This window comes from Falco peregrinus, chromosome 1 (assembly GCF_023634155.1).
Source record: "Falco peregrinus isolate bFalPer1 chromosome 1, bFalPer1.pri, whole genome shotgun sequence".
In the NCBI taxonomy this organism is placed as follows: Eukaryota; Metazoa; Chordata; class Aves; order Falconiformes; family Falconidae; genus Falco; species Falco peregrinus.
In genome coordinates, this window is record NC_073721.1 from 41,820,733 (window position 1) to 41,834,031 (window position 13,299).

General features: G+C 49.1%; 1 protein-coding gene across 1 annotated transcript in view; it reads right to left on the bottom strand.

Annotated features, from left to right (window-relative positions):
- The window catches only part of COL27A1 (collagen type XXVII alpha 1 chain), a 158,977-nt gene that overhangs the window by 63,706 nt on the left and 81,972 nt on the right, over positions 1-13,299 (bottom strand). Inside the window, 5 exon segments of the mRNA XM_027778196.2 lie at positions 6,349-6,393; positions 7,795-7,848; positions 9,176-9,220; positions 11,123-11,176; positions 11,485-11,538. Coding sequence (XP_027633997.2) covers positions 6,349-6,393; positions 7,795-7,848; positions 9,176-9,220; positions 11,123-11,176; positions 11,485-11,538 — 252 coding nt within the window.

Here is a 13,299-nt window from a genome sequence, read left to right on the forward strand (position 1 = left end):
GAGAATTGAAATGCAGCAGCTTCCCTACCAGCCTCAGTGGGTTTCTGGCTCTAGACGTGCAAGGGACTGTCCTCTCTGCCACTGTAGGCACTCTCCCACTGTGTGATTCTCTTAGTCTCATCCCTAGACCCAGCAAGGGTCGTTCAGAGATAGATACGTATATTTAGTTCGTCCAATGAGTCTGTAGCTAAAGGGATTAATCTCCTGTTGAAACACTTCATAACCTGCCCACAGTTTGCATGGGTGGTGTGAATTGAAGCCATACCCCAGCTTGTTTGATTTGAGGCAACAGATTCATTTGGGTACTGGGAGGTGGTTGCTGAGCAAGTCAAGAGACAGGAGATGGATTCTCCAGTGGTATCATCCTACTTTTCCTCTTTTTTAGAATAATTTGAAACCTTCATAATAAATTGTAAAAGTTCGTCGATGCAAATACATCTGACTTTTCACTTCAACATCAAGGAAGTTTTCAAATGACACGCTCAAGAAAACATTCAGCATGAACAAACATAACGGGAAAAAAGTGACGTTATCAAGGCAGCTTCTGGAGAGTGGTCTCAGAAAAAAAAGGAGAGCTTTTCACCCTGCAATCTCCTTTCTGGTGGAACAGCAAGAAAAGAAGCAAAAGTTTCCTCTGTACTCCTGCTTCATTGCTTTTTCTGTTCCCAGCTGGCCTAATGCATGCAGTTTGTAGGGGAGCTCTCTGCACTCTGCATCGCTGTGGGTCTGTTCACAGCTACATATACCTATATGTACCATGTACCACCGAGCTACAGAGGAGCATCCAGCATCAGAGAGCCGCCTCCTTGCAGGCTGTGCAGCTCCTCCTGCCACCAAAAGCCTCTCTCCATGAAGTTACACTCACAATGTAAAGCTGTAGCATAAAATGACCAGCCTCATTGCTCTTCCCATACGCGTGAGGCTCAGCAGACCCATTCAGAGACATAAAACACAATGTGATCCCCTCTCTAAAAGTCGTCGGAGGGAACAGCTTCTGACGATGACTCCAAACACTGAGAGACTTCATGCATTAACATTCCTCACATGGTGCAATTAAATGCCGTCCTTTGAGCATCACTGGAGACAGAGGCTCCTCAATGAGGCATGCTGATGGGTTCCACAAAAGCATCTCTCACTTGGACGCTCAGCTGGCTTCACCTCTTGCAGGGAGCGGCCACACACTCTCTGCTCAGAGCAGCCCGTGTCACACTCTGGTATGGGAGCAACACCCAGGTGAAAAGTGTTTGAAAAAACTCATGAGAGAAGGCAAAGAGCTCAGTGGGTATGTCAGAGCATGGAGTGAAATGCTTGCGTTAGAAATTCATCCAGAGATGATGTCCCAGGAAACCGGCACACCACTGCGCCGTGATGGGAATACCGATCAACCACAGGAAGACAGCGACCACCAGGAAATCTCTACCACCCCACCTGGGACTTGATGTCACCAACCCTTCTGATACCAGCACTGAAATGGGCTTTGCTGCAGCTGAAGTAGTCCCAGTGCACAAGCGTGCTGCTGTGGCCAGGCAGCACGGACACGGCGCACACACGTGGGGGCAAAGCGGTGCTGGACTCCGAGCAGGCTGCCCTGCAGGAGCCAAAGGGAGAGCAGGCAAATTTGCAATATCTGCACGTGCAAGGTTGCCACTGGGTGGCATTGCTGAAGGCAGCTGAATCAATTATCTTTTCAATTAGACACAAGTGCAGAAGCATAGCTGATAACTGTATCCGGTTACTGAAGTTTTCCAGTAGCCCAAGGCCACGAAGAAAGCAAACGTTAAGGCAGAGAGAAAATGGCAAAGCAATGAGATGAAACAGGAAAACACACTGCTAGGCAAAAATAAGATAATAAAGCAAGAAAAAATAAATATGTTCCTTAATTTAGAATTTCTCAGAAAAGCTGCAAAACTCTCTCCCCCCCAGGGAAGATGCTCTCTTTAAGATATTTCTGGGTTACTTAGGTCAGTCCCTGCAGAAGAGAGATCCCTGCTCTTGCAAGCAAATGTTACAGTGGAGAACAAGACTGTTTCAAAAACATCTCTGAGGGACATCACATATCCAGACTCAGGCTTGAAGGCCAACCTTCCCGCCCCCCACAGCAGCTACCACCCTAAAAACTCCCTAAGGAATCTGGGTCACCAAGTGAGGCACGTTGATTGTGCTGCCCCGCCAGCCCGCAGGTGCCTGGCAGATGGGTGGCAGTACCCGCGTACCCGGCGAGGGGAGCGTCCGTGGCTGGGTACGGACCGAAGCGAGGCAGCACAGCAGGGACCCTGTGACGTGGCCAGGCTTCCAGCACAGTAGCTCTGTAGTGCTTGCAGCCAATACTGCCTGCTCTGGGCTACATTAACGAACGCTGCTGTGTCTGCAAGCAGACACAAATCGAGAGAGATATGTCTAGGCAAAATAAATCTTGATAAATTATTGGGAGTATATGAAACAACTGAGGGAGATTGGGTAACGATATTCTTCACCGACCAAAATGGGATCAACACTAAAGGGAACACAAGCAGCAAAAGATTTAGATTTTAAGAACCAGAAAAGCCACCAGTGGCAAACATTAAATCAAAGCAGACCTGAATCGTGGCCATTACGCTAAAATGGCTGCGGCGTAACATATTTTTCCCAGGTTCCCAGGGCTGAAAAGAAGCCTTGCATCAAACGCGACTCCAGGCAATGTGTGTAATGATGCACGTGAAGTCCCAGCAGCGGTGGCTGCCCAGATAAAGGCCCACAGTATACAGGAAAGAATGTAAAACATTTATATTAGATGGGGAGTTCAGCATGTCGCTCATGATTCAGTCTGCTGTATTCCTCAGCCAAGGGCATGGTGGAAAAGGGATGGAGATTGTTAAAAAGTTGCTGGGGGCTTGGGGGGAAGGAAAGGGGGGGGGACTGGTGGGTTGTAATTCCTAACTCCTGTCTTTCCCCATTTATTGTCCAGCCCTGTCATAATTAAGCCCCCCCTCTTGGCTGCATCAACAGAGAGCAAGTCAGCAATGAAGCCTTGCATAAATCATAGCCCATTTGAGAGAAACAACCGAAAGGCGAGCCCAGCGTGAGCAGGGTCTCCCAGGGACGGGACCGCCAGTTGCTCCCAGCAGGAACCGATCATGGCCTTTCTGTTTTACTGGTTCGCTAGAACTCAAAACAAAACAAACCAGGGACAAAGGACGGGAGGGAGTAAATGTACAATTCTCCCATTCAGATGAAAGAAAGGGAAAGTAAAACAGTAAATATCACAGTTTAAGGGAGGACGCTCTGACCCGCAAAGAAAAGCCATGCGGTTTAACCCCCTGTGCACCGGGCTCAGCTGTACCCTGCAGCTGCGTGGGGGTCCCACCGTGCGTTGGGGGGCGAGGGGAGAAACACCGGGTCCGATCAAAGAGGCTCCACGCACTACAGTGCCCGTAAATCCCTGAACGAGGGGGCTGCAGCTCAGAAAGACGCTCCAGAGGGGAAGGCAAGTGCATTGGGAAAGGCACTGCTCTAAGACGTGGGGAACGCCGGTGCAATTCCCTGCTTGGGTCTCGGTGACCCGTCTGACCTTGGTCAAGTCAATCCGTATCTCTGCAGGTCAGACCCCACCGGCAAAATGCCGCTACAGCCCAGCCCTCCTTTGTAAAAGAACTGCAAGGAAAACACATTAAGGTGACAACTGATGCTGCTGGTTTCCTTTGCCAAATTATTTTAGAATAAAATCTGCTATTGGGACAATATGCTTTTCCCTCGCAGGGAGAGAGACCCCCAGGGGGCCGTGGAGTGCCTGCCTGCCCAGCACGGTGCAATGGGTGCATGGTGACCCTGGCATGGCCACGTGAGTGAGCAGGGCTGTCACTTCTTGTACGGGAGGAGGGATTCAAAAGGCTGCTCCTGCTATGACAGGACCTCCTCATTCCTGTTAAGGATGTAGGTCAACCATGGCCTCTTTCAGCTGGAACACTCCATTGATAGTTTCAGTCTCTAGTGCGGGGGGGGTGGTGTCTCTGGGCTTGTGTCACCCTTCCTCAGTTTGCTGTCCCATTTGCTGCAGGGTGTTGCTTCTCCCGCAGGGCTGTCTGACCTCCAAGGTGGACATTTCAGTCAATTCTCTGCTCTGCATTCCCAGCTCTGGAACAGGAAGGCTGGTGGCCTGGAGCAGAGGTCCTGTATTCTTCTTCATACTCTCCTGCCTCCATCTACTGGCAAGGAAGGGTTAAATCACACATTTCCAGGGTACAGGGGAGCCCAGCAGCTGAAATCCTTCCAGCATGTGAAGACATCAAGCACCTTATGAATGAACTTCCTGAGTCAGTGTCCTTGGAACATAAAAACCAACACACCAGGGACTACCCTGTGGCTTAAATTTGTGGCTTTTCCAATGAGAGCTCAAGTGTCACTGGAAACCTCACAGAAACTCCCACATTTGCCTAATGAGCTGTCCCAGAGAAAGGGAAGTGAGATCCAATGAGATGGACGTGGACGGCTGATCTTTCCTCATGCTGCTATGCTGAGGGTTTCTGCCCAGAGGGAGCCCATATGGAGGGCAGAGCAGCAAGTCTGAAAGGTCTGACCACTCCTACATGCGCAGGGAACAGAGAACATCAAGGCTTCCACAAGAAAAACCAGTGGTGAGGCGAGGGGGTCTCCTAGTGCCAAGCAACCTGGGGAGCGCAACCTCTCAGAGCTCTGCAAAAAACCAGCCCAGCCCCAAAATCCCACGCTGAGGCTTAGGTGGAGGGAGGGATGAAACCCCAACACTCCAGCATCGTTCAGCAAAGGTGTGACGGGAAAGGAGGTGATTTCTCACTAACCTGGTGCAACATTTTTGTTCTAATGACTTGACTGGTATGGAAACGGAAATTCTTTCTGGGTGATATTTCTAGACAGAGACTAATTGACTAATACAGGCAGCTTTCATACCGCTGGGCTGGTTTCAGTGTCAGCGGAGGCCAGCTGTGTTTTCTTTTTGGTGAACAGTGCCTACAGTTTTCATCCAAGGTTAGTCCTGAGGGATGTTAAAGAATAATAATCCTAATGATGTTTTGTCCTTCAAGGATAAATCTTGTTAAGGATCTCAAAGCTCTTCAAACATTCATTTTTAACTGTATATACAACAGCGCCCATAGGTGCCACCTGAGAATAGGAGACATTGTACTAAGCGCTGTTCAGAGCTGCCTCATGCCTTCCACAGAAGGGGAAACTGAGACACAGAGCACTGGAAGATGTTGCCTGACATTGTGCAGAATTTGATAAAGCTGCAACTAGAACTCAGATGTGTGGAACAACTTTGCTTATTCAGTTGTTGCTCTTCATGGAGTAAATTATTAACCGTAATATAGAAATGACTAATTTCCAAATACAAATAACTACCCTTGTTATATACCAAGGCTCATCAGAGTGCTGGTACTGAAGGGGATCCACCTTGGTTTTTTGGTCGTTTGGTCAGAAACCCATGGGAGCAGTGGTCTTCAATCGCTGCATATGGCAAAAGAAGAGCCCAAGAGGCTGATGAGCTAAATCAAACCAAACCAAACCAAACTCATTAACGATCCAGCAGGGAAGGTGTTGGTAAGGGCAGCTGTGCTGAGAAGCAACACCCTTTTTGCCAGGGCCAGCTGCTGCAGCCAGCTTGGTGTGGTCATGGAGCAATACATGGAACATGTTGGAGGCTCCGTGGCTGCAATTTCAGGGTTGGTGGTGGACAAGTAGGTTGGTTTCGATCACAGAGACATGGGAACAATTGTTTCTTTTTCCTTGATGCCTGTGGTTCCCCTGAAGCCTACAGGAATGATACATGTCCCCTGCTACCCCAGCAGAATGTTCTCTTGCGGTACAACAAAATGCAGCTCAGTCCCTCTCTTCCCCAGGGTCTGGTTTCTTCAGCGGCTATCTCCTCTGCTCCCAAAAAATCCAGTGGGAGTCAAAGCAGCACAGCACCCAAAGCAGAGGAATCTACCCTTAAAACACACCTAGGCAAAGTCTGGAAATTGCCCTTTTAGGGGTAAGAGGAGTATACAGAAATCCACAATCTTTTTCCTGACCATGGCTGTGCCTCCTTGAGGAGCACATCTGGCTGCACGTGCCACACTGCTGCTGTCGCTGACAGCACATCTGCTTGAACTGTGGCTGTAACAGAGCACTCTGCCTATGGAAACACCTCCAGGTTAAATCAGACACCATGGTCACAGCCCGTGTGTTCACAGAGAGCTTCAGCCAGACTAAGAGCACCCCAGCTGTAGCACCAGGGCTATGGACAGGTTTGGGGTGGCAAAAAGCCCCTGGCCCCTGTCCTCTGCCTGCACTCTGGTCAGCTAGGAGACACCGTACGTCGGAGATTGTCAAACAGGGAAGGAAAAGGAAGTTTACCTGCTCACCAACTTTCCCTGGTCGGCCACGGTTTCCTGGCTCACCCTGCAGGACAAGGAGAGACAAGGCACACGGGTTACCTGGGGCTGGCAGCCAGACCCTCCCGGCAGCCCGTGATCTGGGCTGCTGCCGTGAGTGTGGAAAATCTGCAAGAAACACCACCTGACAAAAACAGCTGTGACTCGAACGATAACCCAAGGCAAGAAACACGGCTGATATAGACGGAGCAAAACCTTGCTGCTCTGGATTGAAATGCCCCAAAAGCAGCTGGTCCTGCTGTGGTAAAATAACCCCCACAAAACCAAACTCAGATACTGAAATCTAAGCTGTCTGCTTCCCTGTGGCATAGCCCAGTCCTGGTTGCTTTATCCCCATGTTTGAAAAGGCACGAGCACTCAAGAGGGATGTTCCTGAAGCAGGGTGTTTCTGACCCATAACACTTCAACCTGAAAGACTATGTAAAATAGATGACGACAAAAACACAGCAGCAGCAGGGAAGAGTAGGGAAGGACCCCGATCAACCAAAGGATTTGAGGAAAGCAAGAGTGCAGACACCATGGGGAGGTGTAGTTCCTGAATGACAGAGGAGAAAGGATCCAAGAAAATTCACCTGCTAGTGGGAAAGACAACCCAAATATTCCCAGGCAATGCTGCATCCTGGTTCTGCTCTTGCAAAATATCAAACATAATCATGTTACTATCACGTGGAGCATCCGGATGAAAAACACAGAAAAAACCCTACGTAAGATAAATCACAGTGCAGGATGAGAGAAGTTCAGAGAGTAAGAAACATGAGGGGTGAAGAGGAGAATTTCAGACCCACCAGGGATGAGGGCAGCCGCGGCAGTGCTCGGAGGCCAGCGGAGCACCCCTGGATGGGCCATCCAGTGGCTGCTCCCTGCTAACCAGTATTGTCTGCGGGTGATGGCAGCTGTATTTTCTCAGTAGGCAGATACTCCAGATGTGCTGCCAGGCCACATTTTTGCTATTTATTGTTTGAAGAGGTTGTTTTTGTTGGGTTTTCTCTTTCCTTTTGAGTGTGGGTTTGTGGAGCGAACTGCCTTGGGATGGCTCCAGCTGCTAATTAGGCAGCAAAGATAGGAATGATGTGCATTGTTTTAGAACAAAACCGTGGAGAAGCAATGGAAAATAAGATGAGATGATGGAGAGGGGAGTTGGTTAATATCAGAGGAACACACTTGTTTATAATAAAGCACATGGCTTAAAAAAAAATGCACCATCGTTCTTTTTGCTGAAGACACCAAACAGAAGCTAAGACCCCAAAATTCAGAGAAAAAGAGAAACTTCTCAGGTCCCCTTGTCCTCTCTGGAATGAATACCCCAGGCTCGAAGCGCGGTAAAGTTGAGAGAGAAAAGCCATTTGCCTTCTTTCTTTCCTCCCTTCCACCCGCTGCCTCTCTGATCATGAGTGAACTCCTTCCTCACCTTTGGACCATTGGGACCAGGTCTTCCCGGAAATCCCTTCTGGCCAGATCGACCCTGAAATACATGGAAAAACAATAAAGAGAAAAAGCTTGCAGCTGCCCCTGGTCACAGCAGCGTGTCTGTGAACCTGTGTGGTGCAGCTTACAACCAAACGCCTCCTGTGAATTCATGGCGCTGGAGATGTAGCAGCCCTTACCGAGGCCAAGGCAAGACAGCAAGAGGAAAGTGCTGTGCCTCAAGCAGCACCAGTTTTGCTCCACAGAGAACATGCCCAGACAGTTACTCCAAGGTCCAGCCCGTTTCTGACCCTCCAGCTCAATTCCATTACTTAAACATTGCCTCCGAAACGTAACGCCTGGACTATGACCAACCATATCAAGGGCGTCGTGGCTACCCTTCGGTTTATCACGTGCTGCATTCAGCTGATTTACCCCACTTGCAGAAATTTTCTTGTAGGAATGCCAACAAGGACATCAGCAGCCTGAGCATTCAAAGATGGTACTTCCCTAGCGCTGGCAGGGACTTGGCCATGTAAGCTTCTTATGGGCTCCATCCCGGCATCCAGAGAGGATTTGGGAGCCGAACTGTCCCTACAGTGGGGGGAAGCCAGGCTAGCATTCACAGCTACAGCTCTGAAAAGCAGAAAAACCCCTGCAGACCAAAAGGTTCATGTTGAGCCTTCCCTTTGGCTAGAACACTTGTGGTGCTGTCCCACATGCTGCTCTGGAAAGGAATGAACGTGTCTACCAGAACAGTGGAGAAAATTCAAGAGAAAACATTTATTTCCTGACCCACCGAGAAGTTCCAGCACACTTACCAATTTTCAAGATATTTTATTAACCTGAGATGACAATTATGTACACAACCATTACCAAAGCCTGATCTGGCAAGCTCGCATTTATGGTAATAAACTTTTTGCTTCTTCTAACTTTGTTTCTGTGATACATCACTGTGTTCAGAGTGACTTAGAGGTCAAAAAGGACTCTCTCTCACTGTCTGGTCCTTTTTCTTGCTTTTCCCTCTACTCATTGAAAAGCACCGTAAATCAAGGAAGAAACACCAGGGCTGGTTACAGAGAGGGTTTCCAGTCAACATGCTTTATCCTGAGGATGAACTATTTAAATGTTAGAGGGCTTTTCAAGGTTTGAAGACTTTAAGCAGGCTACAAAATTAGAGTCCCACTCAATGCCCTGTGCAAGATACTTCCTTGACTTTCAGCCATCCTGGATCAAGCAGCTGGACCAAGCCCTGGACAAGACAATATTTCTTGGAAGGGCAGATCAGTCCCCAAACCAAGAGGCTTGAAGCTTTATGCTAGTTTAACTACAATTCCATTGCAAGGTCAGAGCTGGTAGTAACTGAGTAACCGACTGAAACCTACCTCTGGACCAGGGACTCCTGGTGGTCCTAAGGGTCCTTCATCTCCCTGAGGTGAAAAGAAGTTAAAATAAAAGGAAAGTAGTGACACAATTCGCACCCACCCAGCAGCAAGAATGAAAGGTCTGCAGCATGAGCAGCAGTTAAACACAGGCTGTGTACTCAGCTGTCACTTTTAACAACAGAGTCCTTTAGAATCTTAGAGCTGGGAGCTCAGCATCTCAGGTTTCTCATCTCCCTTCCTCATCTCACCAAAAAAAAAAAAAAAAAAAAAAATTGACCCAAGCCTACACCAGTTGATTTGGCTTATCGTGGGGTGGATTTGGCCCATAGGGTACTGTGGACACGCTCACATGACTCTGCTTCATTTGATTTGGCAAGGATACGAATGCTGTAGGGCGCTCTACTCTTTTTCTTTCTTTTTTTTGCCCCACAAAAAGGGTGTTGCAAAATTTCCCACAGAACCATTTGGCAACTGTATGAAGGTTTCCCTTTTGCTTTCAAATGGGACTACACATGCTGCAGGATGGAGCTATCTCAAAATCTCACACAGCAATTGGATTCGGTCCTCTCCCTTGGCTCTGCACCAAATCCTAATGTGATAGGATCAGAACTACAGTTTCTAGGAGACCTTCAATTAAGCCTCACAAAAATTATCTCAAGTGTCTAAAACCAACTGCCAAGAGAGAAATTAAAAGCGCCCTTGGCAGCCACAGTTCTGGCTGTTCTCATTTAGGTGGTCAGCCATGGTAATGAAGTGGCACGAGCTGGCGGGCTGAAGATGGGACTGGAAGTCAGGAGCCCAGCTCAGCAGGCTCAGGCAACTCCCCCCCACCCCCCCACCCCCATATGCTACATTTCTAAAGAAGAGGTAACCCACAGTCTCAACCTTGGATAGGCAGAGGTGGTGGTGTGGTCTGCTGCGCCTTCAAAGTCCTTCAGCGCAGCTACGTCAAACTCCATGTCCATGTCTTCAGTCTTACTTTTACACTCACTAACTAGAGCAAATTGAAGGCAGCTTGGTCATGCCTGCCTGAATCTGGAATGCAAGGCTTCGATTCCCTTTGTAAATTGCCTAGAATATTTCTCTCCCCCCCGACCCCCCCCCCCCAATTTCAGTGCAAATAAATGAGCTGATTTGCATTAATCCCATTTAGAGACCAAGCAAAAGAGTTCCCAGAAAAAGTTAGATTATTAGTGCTATTAGAACAAGCTCCTGCCCACGCGTGCAACAAGTATTATTTGCAAAATGTCTCACGACTCTGGACAAACAGCTTACGCTGGAGTAAATGAGACAAAACTGCGCTGAAGTCACTGGAGTCCCAGTGGGGTAAAGGAGGGCACTGGGGCCGCCTCTGCTGCTGCTGCCGCTCTCACAGCACCCGGACAATGAGCTCAATGACAACTGCCCTGCTCAGTAACTGTGGGTGGAATGAGGCTTCACGTGTGCAGGTGAAGCGGTAAGGGCAAGCCGCGAGCTCCAAGGTGCTGGCGCAGGTGACTCTGCAGAGCAGCGATTTCAATTCACAGACTCTGCAGTACGAAAGGACATTGCTCGTGCAAGCGAGTGGGGTCTGCAGGGCTCACGGCTGGAAGAAAACGCATTTACAAGGAGCGGGAAGCAAAAGCCAGGTCAGGGTTGCCTGGGCGAGGGGGTGTGCAGGGAACAGGGCGCTGACACCCACTTGGGGTGCAGGGGAACAGGCTTTAAACACAAAGCGGTGCAGAGGTCAGGATCAGCAGGTGCCTCAGTGACTGCAAGCCAAGATGGCAGGACTGCAGTTTGGGGAAGCTCTTCCGTGGGTCTCTGATCACTGAATATAAGCCTCTGCTTCCACATGCAGAGGGACGGGGGGATTTCAAGTCACAGGCACCATTTCAGCACGTATTAATCTTCAAAACTCAACATTATTCTTTAGACCCAATCTGCTCTTAGTCTGAAGACACTCACCTCTTGTCCAGGCAGTCCTCTCGGCCCAGGTAAACCTCGTGCTCCTGGCTTTCCCTGAGAAAGAGCCAAAGGAAAAGACACTCAGAAAACAGAAACGTAAGCTCAGAAGGGCAATTAAAAAGAGAAAGTCTCTTTCACAGCTACAGGAAATCATCCAATGTCAATTTTGTTACAGAAAAAAAATAATGAAAAAAAGAAAACCCTGCACTTGGAGGGACCTCAAGCCAAACAGACCAAGTTGAAGCGCTGGCCAGGACAATCTTTAGGAATCTCCAGGGCTTTCTCTCTCCCCCCTTCCCACTACTTTGTTTTCCCTGGCTGCTTCCCACCCCACACAGAGCTGCAGTCTCTACTCCGCTCACCTTCAGGCCTTCGGGACCGTTTTCTCCTGGGGGGCCAATGTCACCCGGGAAGCCCTGAAGAAAACGAGAGACAGTGAGGGTGCGGAGGTGGACCCCTGCAGCCAGCTTCAGAGGAGACCCTCCGCCAGGGTTTTAATTCAAGGCTGAGGGCTGAGACATCTGTTAGGTGCCGGCAGTGTCCGCGCGTGGGCCACTGCACATCTTCCAGAGGGAACGAAACAGGACAACGGGAGCAGCGCTATGGGCTTGATTCGAGAGCAGCCTTTCCCAGCAGCTCCCTTTAGGTCCATCTTCTTGCAAGAGTTATTGCTGTGAGGGCCTCCCTGTCATCACACAGCTAAAAACAGCAATTTGGGTTTTAATTAATCTTTATGAGTCAGCGCATAATCTTACTGGCTCCAAGAAGCGAACTGCACTGCACGCCTCAGCGACGAAGGGGAGCGGGCGAGGAATTAGGAAAGGTGCTGACATGCTCGTTAGCTGCTGCCTTCAGCCAGGCAGCGACTCCTTTCCACCCACCAGCCCTTCGCTGAGGAAACAAAGGAGTCTGTGCTCACTTCCAACAGCAACAAAGAGGAACGATTGCTAAGTGGCAGCACTCGACCAAGAGCCCTTCCAGAGCCAGCAAAATACCAGAGCACTGATGAAGGGAAAACAGACCATCAGTTGTGCTGGAAGTGGCTCTCAAGCATCTTACAGATGTTGTCTGGTTGGATACGAAGGAGAGAAATGGCAACGCGCTGGGGGATGATGACCCTGCATTTAATGTATCACTGTGACAATTTTTTTGGTAAGGGCAGTAAGTCTTTTTCTACTTCAAATGGTATTTTGTGGGGGAAAAACTGAAAAAAAACCCCTCCATGATGTCTATGATAAGATGTGGAAGGAAAAGCCAGGAAACCATGAGATGTAGGATGGGTCATGAGCTCATCTTGATCCTCCTTACCTTGTCACCACTCATGTACGTCATACCCTAGCAAGGAAGAGAAGCCCTAGCCTGAATAGAGGGTGGGTGGAAAGTGAGATGCAAGATTCAAGAAATGAATGTGCTGCCCCCACAAAAGCTGCTGAAGAACAAAAAGGGCCAGAGAACACCACAGTGAGTAGAAACACCAGTGTTAACAGAGATAGCCGGTGGCTGGAACACTGTCTGGGACTCTATTCCAGTGCATCACCAGCTTCTCTCACATCTTTTGGAAGCTTTGTTTGCTTTCCCGGGCTTGAGATCTTCCCTCCACAAAATGATAGGATGCTCTGCTTTGCAGTGAGTGTCTGCCAAGGTGTTAAAAAAGAAAAAAAAGGCAAGATGGGGGGAGGTGATAGGTTGTGACATGCTGTTTGCCAGGTTAAAGACAATCTTTGGGGACCGACCTTTCTGAACAACAGCAGAACATGCTGTTACATATAGGATTTGCACGGGAAGATTGGAAAAAAAAAGGCTTGGAAAAGTAGCTGGAGATCAGGAAATCTGAGCACAGGTGGTCAGAAGGTACAAGATGGACAGCTTGCCCTGTCTCCCAGTTTGAACAAAAGTGGACCTCAATTCATTAATTAACAGTAAATCCCACAGCACAGCAAAGCTCTTTCTGTCTCGGCATTTCTGGAGGCCTGGTGGGACCTAGTCCTAAAACAATCCATCTGCCTGTCATTAGCAAAGGCTCTGACCCCAGAACACACCGCTTTGGGGCTGGTAGATGTATCAGAGCTCAGGTGTCATGGCGAGCAGCAGCGGTGGGCAGCTGTCCCCTCCCTCTGTCAGGCTGGGTGCCCACATGGGAGGCGGTGTTTGGCTCTTGCTTTCCATGTGAATTCACA